Source organism: Synchiropus splendidus, chromosome 19 (assembly GCF_027744825.2).
Source record: "Synchiropus splendidus isolate RoL2022-P1 chromosome 19, RoL_Sspl_1.0, whole genome shotgun sequence".
Taxonomy (NCBI): domain Eukaryota; kingdom Metazoa; phylum Chordata; class Actinopteri; order Syngnathiformes; family Callionymidae; genus Synchiropus; species Synchiropus splendidus.
In genome coordinates this window covers 14,299,025-14,313,730 of record NC_071352.1, presented here as the reverse complement: position 1 = coordinate 14,313,730, position 14,706 = coordinate 14,299,025, and the positions used below count along the sequence as shown (strand labels likewise).

General features: G+C 48.0%; 2 protein-coding genes across 4 annotated transcripts in view; one reads left to right on the top strand and one right to left on the bottom strand.

The window, feature by feature from the left end:
* The window catches only part of LOC128750804 (ral guanine nucleotide dissociation stimulator-like 1), a 53,495-nt gene that overhangs the window by 12,120 nt on the left and 26,669 nt on the right, over window positions 1–14,706 (top strand). The window contains exons 18-19 of one of the 3 annotated variants that reach the window (XM_053851323.1): window positions 5,358–5,448; window positions 10,135–14,338. The gene's annotated coding sequence lies outside the window, so the exon portion shown is untranslated. Of the gene's footprint in view, window positions 1–5,357; window positions 5,449–5,524; window positions 5,586–10,134; window positions 14,339–14,706 lie in introns of those variants that run through there. The other 2 variants (XM_053851324.1, XM_053851325.1) reach the window with 2 other exon arrangements.
* Window positions 7,352–8,380, bottom strand: LOC128750811 (cilia- and flagella-associated protein 298-like). Its single transcript, XM_053851340.1, has one exon. It carries the CDS (start codon window positions 8,273–8,275, stop codon window positions 7,403–7,405), a length of 873 nt encoding a protein of 290 aa, XP_053707315.1. The 5' UTR covers window positions 8,276–8,380; the 3' UTR covers window positions 7,352–7,402.

Below are 14,706 nucleotides of genomic sequence, written 5' to 3'. Positions count from 1 at the left end.
CCGACTCGGCACAAAAACCCAGTTTTGGACACGAGGTGTGTGTCGTGAGTGTGCGCAGGTCAGCAGTTCTGGAAGGGAAACAGGACACTGGCACCCGTCCTCATGCATTATGCATGCGTGCAGTATCCCTGCCTCCATCTGACCCGGGAGCATGCTCACCTGCAGCAGGGTGACCCCCCTCACGCACACCTGGCCCAGCACACGCTCGCTCTTATGGATCCTTCCAGGAAATCTGTGCGACGGCTCCCTAATGAGAACCGGTGCCGTCGATAATGCCGATACTGTCGCCCTCGGGACTTTTCCCCTCGCCTCATGAAGATCCAGGTTCAAAGAGTTGGCTCTTCTAAGCTTCTCAGACTCCAGGGCCAGGGACCTCGACTGCTGAAAGAGCCTCTGTTTCTGACTCGGTTATTACATTAGAATTCAGTTATACATGTTTGGTCTAATAAGCTGATTATATTGTAATTTTTACAGTGACAAAAAGGGTTCTATCTGTTTTGATCTGATATTTAAATCGCACTGTCAGCTTATATTTTGTATTAATACTGAATATTAATTATTTAATAAATGACTCTTTTCACGTTTTTAATCAAAGTAGACACATCGCCCTTTAATACAGTAATTTAAACATGTGCTACCGTAGACTTTGTCATTTGTGTCATAAGTCAACATTTTTATTATTGCAAACATTTCAATGTGAACCTTTAAAAGATTGACCCCTCATTTTGAATTGTAAACATCCTTCATGTAGAATTCTTAACGTCCTTTTGAATATTTGTGTTTTCATAATAATAGTATTTTAAATTGTGTTTTGGATTAAATAAGTTTCAATCCTCAAAATCCAAAATAAAACGTACATTTAATTACTGAGCATTTTTGAAAAAAAAAAATCATTTTGACTCTTGGGAATCTTGTTCTCTTTTCTTGGAATTTGTTCATGGCCTGACATTCCAACTATGAATTCTAATAAGTCACATTCTAAGTGAAAAGTAAAGTTTACAGTCTTATGTCCTAGTTGAGCCATAGTCTTTCAGCTTTTCATCTCAGAATTTTAGCTTTTTGCCTCGACATTAGCTTGAATCTCAGAATTAGCTTTGATTTTTGCCTGCTATTTGGTCTGGTCCACAGTGTTTCCCTGGTAGCATTAATGCCTGTGGATGCCAATAAAACTGTACGTTGAATGACTTGGTCGCTGTGTGAACGAGCCATCAGCTGCTCTTGTGTGTGTACCAGGATTAGCAATACTTGTGGGGACCAATTCTTGGAAACACACCATTATAATTGGGTTCCAGTTTTGGTAATGTGATTTGGATGGTCAGGTTTAGGGGGAGAGGCTGGGGAAAAGGTGATGGCCATGAGAGGTCCCCACAAGGATAGCGGTGCGTGTATGTTCCACTTGGCTGTGAAGTGTGTGGTGAACCGGGTCAGAGCACTGTGCATGTGCCGCCTCTGCACACTGTTGACAAACACAACCTGCTTCCCACTTCGGAGAAGAGGAAGCCAGCCGTTCGAGAATAGCAAGGAATTCACAGCCACACTGCATGCACACAAACACGGCAGCGCCAGAGTGACACCCGCGCCTGTTGCCGCTCCGGCTCACTTGACACGGAGCGGCATATGTGCTGCCGTGGTATAAACACACGCCGCGATGCAGCCTGAATCCGATTCCTGGTGACACAGGGGATGAGGATTGAGAGGCAGGACAGATGCCTCTCTCTCCCACTGGAGTTATTCCTGGCCTTCAGCGTCACCGCTGCGGCGGCTCCCACCATCAAGGATGGAACACAAGCACAACTTTCTCCTCCTGTTAATGCATCAAGGGCCTTTTTATCACTGAAGCTGAAGAATGTGAACGTCCTGATGAGGCCGATGTTGCCGACCGTGCCACATTCCCAGCTAGCCGGGACCATATTAGCTCAGAGGATTGAAACTGTGGCCACAAATCTGAGAAGACGTGAATGAAAACGGGCTGAAAGTTACAGCTCCATACTAGTGATGATGTCACCATCAGTGGTGTCTGTGTCTCAGATGCCGCCCACTCGGCTGGTCTGACCCGCATCACGTTGAAAACACAGTCGGGAATTTCAGCACCAGAACCAGTTCCACATTCACTGGCCTTTATTTTAGGTGTCTGAAGAGATAAAGATTCGAAAGTGACTTTGATCCGGAACATCAGAACTTTCCCTCCATGTGCCTTGGCACTTCCTCCTCACCTGAAGTCCTGATCTGCAGTCGGCATCCATGCCACAGGTCACATCTTTGTTTTGGAAACTTCGGTTGGGTCTCAGCCAGGAAGCAGATGGTTCATTGTCTGTCCACTCCTGGAGTGCAGTCAAGTCCTGAAAATACTTCAGCCAGGATTCAACCTTTATTTACAGTATTTAGGTTCATCTAAATGCACGTTGCTTGTTCCCATGTGTTAATGAACAATATTTCAGATCAGATGACTCATTAACAACCTCATATATTTAATTACTCCTCACTTCACTCTACATATTTACATCAATATTCTTTGGATTGTTTATTCCCCTTTTTATTCCCTTCTACTTTTCCACATTTAGTTCCTTAGCTAGTTCTGCATGTGAATATTTATTTGTTTACATCTTCCCTTTTCAGTCAAATTAAATAGATGTTGTCATGTATTTTTATTCCATGTGTATATGAAAGATGGTTGAAATGTCTTTCGCTGCTCCGGTGGATTCTTTTCGGAGTTGGACTGATTCATTCTTCTGGCCTTCAACTCTGTTCTTGTGTTGTTTTCGGTGTATTCCTGTATCACAGAGCCTATTTATAACCGGCCTGTTCCTGTTGCACTGCGCTGGTGTGAATGAGCATATGTGGGGCTTGGACTCCTCCTCCGCCTCCTTCTGCAGTGACTCACGCGCTGACGTGGAGCGCTTCAGTCACTGGCACGTCTGGCTCGGGCACATGGCTCCTCGTCAACACACTCTCTGCCTTCACGTGCTCTCCTTCCTCTCCCCGCCTTCCTCCTCTGAGCAGGAACAGCTCCGCCTGTTGCTCCTCTGACAAGCGTCTCTCAGTAACCTAGTTTTGCTTCCACGCCTGTATTTTTAGCCCCACAATTGTTGCTCTCTTCTCTTCATTTTACCAATCGAGTTCTAGCATGGCTGTTGCCTACAATTCCCAGAGGGGCTCCTAGGAAGACATTCCTGGGAAACTTTTACAGCCCTGTCAGTGGTTTTCAGCTGCACCATACATGTCCTCGCATGAGATGAACAAGCTGGTTGAAGAACTCTCATTCATTCATTGCATAAGTGTCTGGTTTTTACTTCGGTGTGGTCACTCTTATCCTCAGATGTCCTCCTCTTAGCACAGGTGGTCATAATGTTAAGGCCTGCCCTTCCACAACTCACCAAACTGTTTCATATTTGACATGAGGCTACATTTCACTGTAGGTACACTTGTCCTACCTTGTAAAATATCAGGTCATCTGTAAAAGTGTGAGAGAGTTGTGCCACAAACACCAGCCATTGCATCTCTGAGAAGAAATCAGAGTTTTTAAGACCAGCAAAAAGAACTGGCATTAAATAAAAGCTTTTGCTGTGACTTGTACATTGTACTTTACCGTAAAAAAAAAATCCCCAAACTGTCATTTTTGTGTCTTCGAAGTGTGGGTTCAGATAGCATAGCATATTTACCTTGTTTGGTGGAGATACGACAGGAGAGAAGTTGCCTACAAGCTTGCCATACACACACACACACACGTTTGTGTTCCTACCCTTGTGGGGTCCTCATTGGCATAACCCTTTCTCACCCTGCCTCTCAGCCTGAACCTAACCATCCAATACACATGAACCAAGCTGAAACCCAGTTGACCCAGTTAATATTGATCCTCAAACTGAGACTTTACCTTGTCTTCCCCACAAAGCAAAATGTTCGCACAAGTAGATGTGTTGCCAAGACTTGGTCCCCACAAGTACAGCCATACAAGGTCACTGAAAACCTTGTAAATATGACTGAACAGAGGTGGGATTCTGCCTTTTCCTGAGGCAGAGCTCCTAAGACCAGTCCTCACTCTCTGTGGTTGCAGTCCTTCACCTGCTCGCAACATAAAGGTTCCAAACCAGCCTTGCTATAGAAACAGCAGGGGAATGGTTGGACTCCCCCTCTGTACCACTTCTCAGCACTAAATTTATCCGAGGACATTTTCTGTGTCGCCACGGCAACGACACCTGAGATCAAAGCGCGTGCCAGAGACTGGAGCGACAACAGAGCTGCGACTCTGGATCTACCTGTTGACCCGCAGGAGGCTTCGCTGCAGCGTTTGTTCTTTACATAACCCGTCGCTGGTGAGGGTGTTACTGTAACACGTTGTTCACTGGCTGCATGTGAGCAGCGACTCACATGGGGCCGCCAGCTCCCCCCACCCCCTCCCACCTCCCCCTCCAGGTGTTTGGATTAGAGGCGGAAGGATTGAGCAGCGAGGAGGCACTTTCCTGTAAGGACTCCTGCCCACTTCTGCTTCTCTTCTGCGCGTCACTTCACGTCTGCGTTCTTCCTCTCGCTGATGCCGTCCTCAGCGGCGTGTTGTAGCAGATGTGCTGGTCGAGACAAGTCACTCTGAACTGGACCACAATGTTTGAACAGGAAGACAAACACTGCAGGCTAGCTTCGGTGACCACCGCCATCTTGGGTCACGAGCATCCACCTCGAGGCCCCGGGGCCAAGTCTCCCTCACCAAGTCTGTTCATGGGGCCCGATGTGTGTCTGGTTTGGCTTCAAATCATGACTCATGAAGACGACAGTGTTGCTGTCCTACAGTTTGTTTTGTTGCCAGTGGAAACTGCAAATGTTGACAGTTCATTTGGGAACTTCTGATAAACAGGCTTGGATGCAAGATTAGAACGTGTTTGTGCGTCACAAAGAAGGCTGACCACACAGTGCCTCTAGTGTTTGGGTCATGTGATTCGACACGCTGCTATCCGGCTCTGTTCAGAGCCAGCGTGGCCCTGGGGGCCCTCACCACTGATGTTTATCGTCCATGTATTTTAAGCAAGTCATGCTGTTAATAGACTGGTTCCTATTTGATATTAAGAAACAAAATTTAAACTAATCCTGTCTTTTGCCTTGGAGGCACCTGTCTGACCTGACTGCAGACCCCTGTGCCCCATAGCACTTCATCCCACTACTATTGATTGTTGTGTTGGTGCCTCTTATTATTACATTTTCAAATTACCCCTCATGTTTTGGCATCAACATCACATTCCCATCAGCAATTCAGTCTGGCTCCTGGTGAAGGAAACAGGAAGTGGATCTGTTGGGAAGAATCTGTAACATGCTGTGAAGAAACAAATGTAATTGCTGTGTGAATATTTGCTGTTCGTCTCCCTGCACAGGTGCGACCCTGAACCTCCAGCCTGCAGCCACTGGAACCAAGATGACTCGAGACAGATGGATGGACTTGTTGACACTAATCCACTGTATGAGGTAATGGAGTTAGCTTGTGTTTGTGCACTCCTTCCCTGCCACTCCTGACTTACTGACTGACCTACTTAACCAGCAGCTCACGTGGCAGTAAGAGGAGCGCGCACGCACGCACGCACACACGCACACACACACTGTTTTTCTTTCTCAGAAGTTCAGCGGATCGTAATGTTCCCCGTGTTTGTGTGCCAGTCAAACAACCACACCTGCTCTTTGTGTATCTGTGTGAGATAAAGTGATGCACTATATGATTAAGAGGTTGTGTGTGTCCAAGCATATGTGTGTGGGAGGTTCGTACACCACCTGATTTGTTCGCGAGGACCCCATGGCCGACGTCCGTCTGGGGAAGAAACACGGCTTTAATGAAATAGGACAGCTTCTTGGAAGAAGCTTTCGTGAATCAATCATGCTGTTTGAAGTTCCACTGAGTCATCTGAAGCGTCAAGTCACGTGGTTACAGACTCAGGTGGGGAGCCATAATGAGCTCTGTTTGTTCTGTGAAGATAAAAGTGGCTCCAATTTTATCTTTGCTGCTATGTGACACGTTTGGATGCAAATTCTTTGAGGGAATTTCTTGTTGCGCACAACCCAGAGGGACCCGTTTTAAAATGTGGCTGTTTTCTAATTCATGTGTCAAACATAAGGTCAGGGGACCAAATCTGGGCAGAGCCGCTTTTCATGGTTGTCCAGAGAGTTGAATAAAATGTAGCTACGCTTCATGCTGTCACACAGTTATTTCTGGGCTGACGGCGTATCGTGAGCGCTTGTTTTGTTCCGGAGCTCCTGACAAGGGCGGAGCCTGACGGAGGTTTGGATGGGTGGAGTTTGAGGTAAAGGTGTGTGTGAGTTTTCAATTGCGCTTTTGACTTCCCTCTGTACTACATTTCAATCATGGGAATTTGGATGTTTATAAATGGATTCAGAGTCCATCACGTCCGAAACGCGACCCTTGGTGGCAATATTTGTGGGCGAATGGTGTTGCACATGACTTCAGCTGAAAAATGACCCCAATGTGGTTCTCGTCTTTGTGTTATGTTCATCATTGCTTGCCAGAAAAGGACGTCAAATCAGCACAAACTTGAAGCTGACAATCCTGGGCTGTATTGATTGGTTGTTAAGGCATCAGGTGTTTAGCTGCATTCATGAAATGGACCGGTGTCAGCAGCACAGTTTCTTTAGCGCCACCTTCTTCTGCCCTTTCACCTGCACCAGTTGCATCAGTTGCTCTTCCTTCGTCTGTTTCCCCTGACTACTGCGTTTCCCCCCATTGTTAACTCGTGTGGCATGCAGCAAAACCTCAACATCCCATAATATGGCTGCACTCTCAGCACCGTGTCCAAAATAAGCAGGTTGACCTGTGTAGCCATCGGATTTTCACGTTACGTGAAACTCACGTGTCTGTCATTGCTTCATTTCATTTGTGTTTCATAATATTTGTCACATAAGGTTTTCTGCATCACATGGTCTATACTGTCACATTCCCAGGAGGGTGCCTCATCCATGCTTATGTCACCGACACTGTTGTGAAACGCTTCCTCTGCAGCACCTCAGCAGCTGCTGAGTTATGGAAGTGTACAGTGTTGAGTGCCCTCACAAGAGAGACGGTGTTGGCTGGACAGGTCTGTGTTTCAACTTCAGACGGCACGCAGTCCAGCTGAGAAGGTGGAGCAAGGTGGACCATCGCCATCTGCTCCACCTTGTTGTCCCTGGCGGAGGTGGTTGACTTCTATCCATGAACACAAAATTTCCTGCCCGAAATCAGCCAGTGGAATCACCAAAACCCATTCCTCAAGATCATGTGACCCTTTCGAAGACGTTGGATAATGTATTCTTTTTAGTCACGAACAAGCAACCACCTTTGACGCTTAAACAACGAGAACAGTTGCAGACTCGTGAAGAAGCAAGGGTTTTTATTTTTAATGGTTGGACAAAAGGAAGAGAAGTGAAGCTCAAGTCTTCATCTCGGGCCCCACTTTATTTTGGACAGACCCTGGAAGTGCCTCTTCAGGGCCTGGCCGTCTGACCACTCCGAGTCCAGATAGGAGTCGTCGTCAGCCTCATCGAGCTTCTTCAGCTCTTCCTGTCGTCTGTAGTAGTGCATCATCATCTGCTTCTGCTGCGCGTCGGTGACCAGGGGCTCTCTCCCTGGCGCCCCCTGTCCCTTCTTCTGGATCTTCACCACCACCTTGGTCTTCTCGTTTCTGCCGACATAGTCCAGCAGCTTGCTGCCTCTCTGCAGCTCCTTGGCGGCCCACCACAGCTGACACTCGTCCTCCTCCATCACCTCCAGAGACGCCTGAGTTCCCGACAGGTCCTCGCGGTTCTCCAGCTCCATCCTGACTGGGTCGTGAGGCGGCAGCCCCATCGGATACACGATCATGATGGCCCCCCTGAGCAGGTCAAGACTCTCCTTGATCATGTTCATGGTCACGCACACGTTTGCTTCCACTTGCTTCTTGGAGATGAGCGCCTTGGCCTCCTGGGTGGTTTTCACCATGAGCTGTTTCATGCTGTCAATCGGAGCTTGTCCGTTCCTCCTCCCGATCTTGTCCTTCCTGAACACCACTCCTCCGCTGGGCACACACGTATCCTCCCAGTCGTCTCTCAGCTTCAGATCCACGATCTGCTCCGCGCTCAGGCCCTGCATGTTGGGTGGAAGCGTGATGCCGTGATCGGCCAGGTCCACCATCTCGGAACAAACGCGCATCACTTTGAGTCTCAGGTTGTAAATGGCTGTAATGTGGTGGATCAGTGAGTCCACGGACTCATCCACCGTCGTGTCCAGCAGGAACTGGCTTTCATCTCCCCTCTTCACATGCAGCCGCACCATTTCAGCGTCTCTTTTCCCCACTAATGCCCAGATGAAGAGGTGAATTATCTCTTTACAGTCGCCTTTTGATGGTGGTCTGAACCATCCAGGGCTATTTGAGCCGTTCACACTTACTTTGATTCTCTCTGGAGTCATTTTTGGCCCATGGATCCTCTGATGACTCACAGACCGCTACACGATGTCACACAGCCGAGCTTGTTTACCCGGTGACCATGTCAAAATATTTCAAAGGAGGAAGCGTGTGTGAGGTGAAAGTGAGGTGCGTCAAGCTGATGTTCAGAACATCTGACACCGTCCAGGAGAATGTTGCCCTGGTATTGCAGTGCCTCCTGGAAAGGTGGGGAATCGTAGCAGCTGATGCAAGTAAGTGAACTCCAGCTGCTGTTAACCCGGAGAGGCAGTGTGACCAGGTTCTCTGTGAAACTGTTTGGGATTACAGTTATTCGAGTCGCTTTGGATGAAAGCGTCGACTAACACTCACTACTCGCCTGGAAAAGACCCAGTCAGTCCCACTGTTGACCCAAATGCATGGCATGTTTTTGAACCCTTCTGAAGAGAGTTTTACATTACATTCACATGAGCCTTCAGTGTTGCCGTCCGTCTCTCATCCATTCAGACGCTTCAACCTCTCACATTAGTCCAAGTCATTGTTTCCACCGCCACCTGGCTGGAGTCAAAACAAGTCCTTGGTTTACATGAAGCTGGACGAAGGATTGGAGGAAGGCTTGAAACGTTTAAAGATAAAAAGTTTCGTCTGTGAGATTAAGAGGAAAAGAAATTGGAAAATTTGAATGGAGTTGAAAGTGTGCTGCAGAGGTTCAAAGAGAAAAATCGTCTCTAATGAATCCGATCACACGTTGGCCTGTCGTGACCCTGGAAACCCGGGGCTCAACAGTGAGACTGGAGGTCATGAAGACGTGTCCTCGTGCGGACAGCTTCCCCTGAAGGCTCCGGAACCTGAACTGTGTTTGTGTCCAGCAGCCTTGGCCTCATTGACTTCAGCTAATCCCCATGTTGACCTCTGACCCTGTTAGGAAATGACCGCGTGTCTTCCTGTGAAACCTGACCATAGACTCCATCTTACACAAGGCGTGCTGGAATGCCGGCTTGTGCGGCTCACCTGAGGCCCACCGCTTTGTGGCGAACTGGATCCAACTGGCTCGGAAAGTAGGTTTTGTGTGGGACGGAGCATCAGTTACAGCCTGACACACTCTGCTGCGGCGGGTGTGTCAGCGTGAGCAACAAACGTGAGCTCCAGATGTATGTCATCATCACCTGTTTGGTACCACTGTGCGCGCTCCAGGACCAGGGCGTGGCCGCTGCTCGCCTGTCAATCATAACGCCAACAATCCTCGCATTTGTTTCTTTTCAATGCAAAGGCCAGCGAGGATTGTGTTCGGCTAATCTCTGACAAAAGAATGTTTTTGTCCCAAGTTGCGTAACAAGCCGGGTGAACACAGCCCAGCGTCTCTGCTTTCAGATCATGTTTTGGTTATCTCACTCCAAAGACCCTTCTTATCTGCCCTCCCCGCTCCCCGGATCCTCTTGCTCCTGTAATCCGTGCTGACACCCCGCTGCTTCTGTCATCCCGCCACAGTGACATTCCCTCCGCTGCGCAGGTCCACTTAGTGTTTGAAACTGCAGGATGTTTGTTTGCAGCGACGGTCTGAACTAGATTTGACTGAGAAATGCCACCTTTCGTTCAAGCTATGGTTTGACCGCATGGACTCCAAACCCCTCAGGAGGTTTCATCTGGATCAGGATCTCCATGTTCCCCACATGACTCTGTGGGAGCCCTCCGGGTACCCCAGTTTCCTCCTAAAGACCTGCCTCTCTCTGTCTTCTCTCACATTCCCCAGCCTGGAGGACTTTGGGTGATGGAGACCATAGAAATCCAGTTGCAGCTTTTGAAGTTCAAGTACATCAGAATCCAAAACTATAATAAAAACAAATTAAATCAATGTAATTTAAGTTTTCTGAACCTTAATCACAGTGCAGAAGAGCAACGTGACTAAAGAATTTCTGAATTGATTCTTGATGCTTGTTATCTACAGACACTGTGGACTGAGTTGACCTAGGCCACACCCCGACAGCTGCTTCTCAGCTCTCAGTCTCATCTGCATCGTAAAATATAAAATCTCAGCTCTCTGTGACCCCAATCTGTTTCCTTAAAAGGCGCCCTTGCTTCTTTCTCAGCCAACAGAAAAAGCGGAGTGAGAAAATGAACCTGTTGATTGATGCCAGCCACTCCTGCGAGGGGTCACCGCGGCAGCGTTCCGGGCTGGAATCAACCCCGGCACGTGACGCAGCGATCCCGCTGTATATGGTCATGATTCTGGGAGCTGAGGGGAGATTTCCTCTGAAGACGGGGGGGGGGGGGAGAAGAGGCGGGTCTCCGGAGGACATGGCCTTGTTAGGAAGGCCCACCGCTGACACCCAGCCATGTCCTCCTTTGCGAGCCCGTCCATTGGCTTCGGATCCAGCACCCCCCCGTGACTCATTACAGCACAGCAGTACAAGACTCAGCTGGTGTGATATCAGGAGAGTGCACCACTTGGGCGGTGCCACCACCAAAATGTGGGAGTAGCTGACCTACATTGAGCCGCAGCTTGCTGCTGAACCCCCTGTGTATTTTTGTTATGCAGATATGATGTAAGTTTAAAAGCAACAGGCTGCAACTTGTGAAACAGTTTTTTCCACTCAAGTTTTAGTCGCTGCTTTAACCATAATAATATTATCACTGAACACCACTGAACCCTCCATCACCCTCTGCTTCCTGCCTTGACGCAGCCAGTCAGTTTTTCCGCCCTGCGTGAACACTGAGGTGACCCTGACTCTTCTTTCAATCAGTTCTTCTTGAAATCTACAAAATGAATTTCACCCTGCAACATGCTGCACACAAGGAGAACAAGGCAGTTGTTGTCTGCTGACTGGGACGTAGGCTGCGTGGGTTGGCGGAGTCCTTTAATGCCTCACTATTTGGAACGAACCTTGGTGCCCCCCATGAAGGCTGGAACTAGACCCTGCACCCACTGTGGGCCTTGAGGGACTGGTTTGGCCGCCCTTGCTCTCAGGTTTTCTGCACCCTAGCAAACTTCGGTCCTTATGTTGAATGGCTCTTCTGTGGCTGCCAAGCTATAAGGGGACTGATGGCTACACCAAAGACGGTGCTAGAACTAGACCCAAGGGCTCATCCAGGAGCTCCTGGTGACTGAGTACCTCAGAATGCATGGTCATCGGATTGAGAAAGTTTTGGCAATTTTTAAAACGCATTTCAACTTGAAACTGGGAGACCGCTCTCTTCCCTGAGTAGAGCCTGTCATCGATTCAGAGAGTCTGTTCATGTCACTGACCTACTTGATAAGCTCAGAGGAAAGGAACAAAAAACCCACCACATTAGCCCGTCACAGATTCACACAACTTCCTGTCCCTTTGTTCGGCGAACACTGAACTCACTGAACACTGGACTCGTGACGTGGGCTGGACATCCTCGGGGTTGGAGAGTCTTGTTCTTGCTTCGGCGGCAAAGGTTTAAATCACTCCCCAACACAGATCCATCTATTGATCGCTGGCTTGCCTTCTAGGAACCTCATTACTGGAACACGGACAGTAACTCCAACCCTCCCAGGAAGAATCAATCCCGACATAAATGCCACTTACTCGCTATTGAAGTTATTCTGAACGCAAATCAGTCCTGCTCTGGGCACTCATCTGCACGGAGTCTGAATGGCATGCCTCGAGATTCCCAATTTCCAACCCGACGGGCTGCTTGTATATGGACAGAATAATAAATGTCTAGTCCATCCTCTAAGCTAATGAGCTGCCAGTTTAGGGACGGGTAAATCCAACTGGGGTTAAAGTATCTTGTTCAGGAGTGAGGGAATTCTTCAGTCACAAGGATTCTGGAGAAAGGCCAGGACTAAAAGGAGACCGTTGATAAATCTACCTTCACTAACATCACAAGCTTTGGGACTGGATCATGGAGTCCAACAGAGGAGAATCTGTTGCCTCCTAAAGGTGTCTTGTCTGGACCCTTGGTATAGAGTGGAACTTGCTCCTCTATATTGAGAGAAGCTAAGTGGCTTTGGTAGCAAGTCAGGACGCAATCCTGGTGAGGTGTTCCTGGCATGTGCAACTGGGAGGACGCCCTGGGACATACCCAGGACACGCTGGAGAAATCATGTCTCTCAGTTGACCTGTGAACACTTCTGTGTTCCCCAGAGAGGGAGGTTCCTTTTAGCCATGCGTTATTAGCAGTTGCTCAGCTTTACGTCTTGTTAAACCAGGGTCTGGTCTCTTTCAGACACAGTGTGTCGCAGAGCTCAGCGTTCTGGATGTGGGTGTGTTTACTTGTGTTGTGGAGCAGAATCCACTCGTAACAACAAGAGCTTGTGTTGAAGTACAACAGTCACTTTCATCTGAGAGTAGAGCAGAAGTTTCCGTCGTGTGTTAGGCAAAAGCAGCCGTGTGACTAGTTGGTGTCGGGAAGATGATGTCAGACCCTAGATCAGAGTGGATCAGCACTTCTCCCTAAGACTGATGAGTCATTTAGTTCACGATTTTGCTTCTCCAGTTCTTGCCACGTCTTGTTTTGCCGTTCGTTATGATGCCACTAATCTCACACCATCATCACAATCCAGTGTCAGCAGAGCTTTATCTTTATGACGCTTGCTTTTTTCACTCTTTGTTTTCGTGTTCCTGCCACTCCCCGCTCTTCCATCAGCCTGTGTGCACTCACAACATGTGCGCCTGTGACTTTCTGCGAGGTCATCGGGGTTGGACTGCTTCCAAAGTCAACACTGATCGTCTGGCCACCTGCCATTGCTGCTCCACTTTGTACCAAAATAACATCTTTTGTCGGCACTTGCACGCATTCTTTGTCAACAGTAGCTGATTATATTCCTCAGTACTGAAAGATCTATTGGGTCAGGGGCCTCGTAAATCTATTCCTGCTTCTGCTTCTTCCGGCTGCCCTCACCTACCAACATGAACGTTGGCCTGATTCTGGAGTGGCTGGATTGAAAACATAGGCAAAGCAAGTGGTTTGTTTCAAGTGGACCCGCCCCTTCCACACACCCAGAAACATGCTATGCTCCACTGGATCTCCATGATGAAGCCATTTAAAACAAAAACAAACATTCCTCAGTCGGATCGCAGCAACGCAGGCAGCTATATGTTACTCAACCTCCACCACCGGCAGGATGTCTGCAGTTGTGTAACGCTTCTTTATTGCTCCCAGCCGACCCTCGTGTTTATGTTTCTCTGCACCACTGTGTTAGAAAGTAGCAGCAGGCATTTCTGCAGCATCTGTGACCAGGAATTCCTGGGTGTTCCCAAGCCAGAGCGCTGATATGAACTCTTGTTTGTATGTTTAACATTAGCTCAGGATTAGCGTGCCAGAGAGCTTTTGGTTTGGTCTGGGAGGAGCACAGAATTCAGAGGTGAAACTGAACAAACATAAATATTACTCATCTCTTCTGAAGTATTCCACATCAGCAAAGTTGAGTTCAGTGGAACTTCCTGTCATATCTGATTCCCGCGAACTAAGGACCCATTCGTGCTCCCTTTGTGCGTAAATGTTACGTCACTGATCACATGCTGTACTTAGGTGCTATTTATTGCTGTTCACCAATGTATCCATTGGGGGGAGCAGCCCAGAGTAAAAAGTTGATGACGACAACAAACTCCAAAACCAACGTGACTGTGGAAGAGGCATTGATCATGTAGCTCTTGCACAAAAGAGGTAACGGAGGCAGCGTTGTTGGAGGCAGCGGTCAGTGAGACCCTGGAATATATCAGCACCGGAGGACCATTGTTGTCCTCTTCGTGTCTCATTAGAGCTATGTATCGGGTAGTAACAGCAACACTGCCCCCACGGTTTCAGGTGGTACTGCATTGGTTGACCCACATTTGTACGTATTGTGGAAATGTGCAGAAATACTGAGGAAATCGACGCAGAGCACGGACAGAGTTGTCTGTCCATATCCGGATCCTTCTGTAATGTACAGTGTTAGTGGGCCTCAAGCATGGGACAATGACCTTAATGTATCGTCGGACCTTCTATTTCTGAGTAGCGTGCTTGAGATATATATATATATATATATATATATATATATATATATATATATATATATATATATATATGTATGTGTATGAAATACAATACCGGGGTTGGATAAAATAATGGAAACACCTTAAAGCTTTTTTTAGCTTTATGTATGTTGGGAAAGTGGACTCTCTGCGTTCTATGTTGACACCAAAGGCAGCCTTTAGCACTACGTGTTGACGCACTAGGCTCTTCCGTCTTTTGTGGGCAGCACATCACGTAAAAGTAAAATGGAGGTTGGGGTTAGGTAAGGCACAGGGCAGCACACTGCACTGCTGACATTCACGTCCCAACGTCACTATCCCGTATGTAAAGTTTGTCTTCC

Bases quoted from the DNA above. Each gene is read 5' to 3' on its own strand.
- LOC128750811 (XM_053851340.1), bottom strand. From the start codon at position 8,275: ATGGTGCGGCTGCATGTGAAGAGGGGAGATGAAAGCCAGTTCCTGCTG.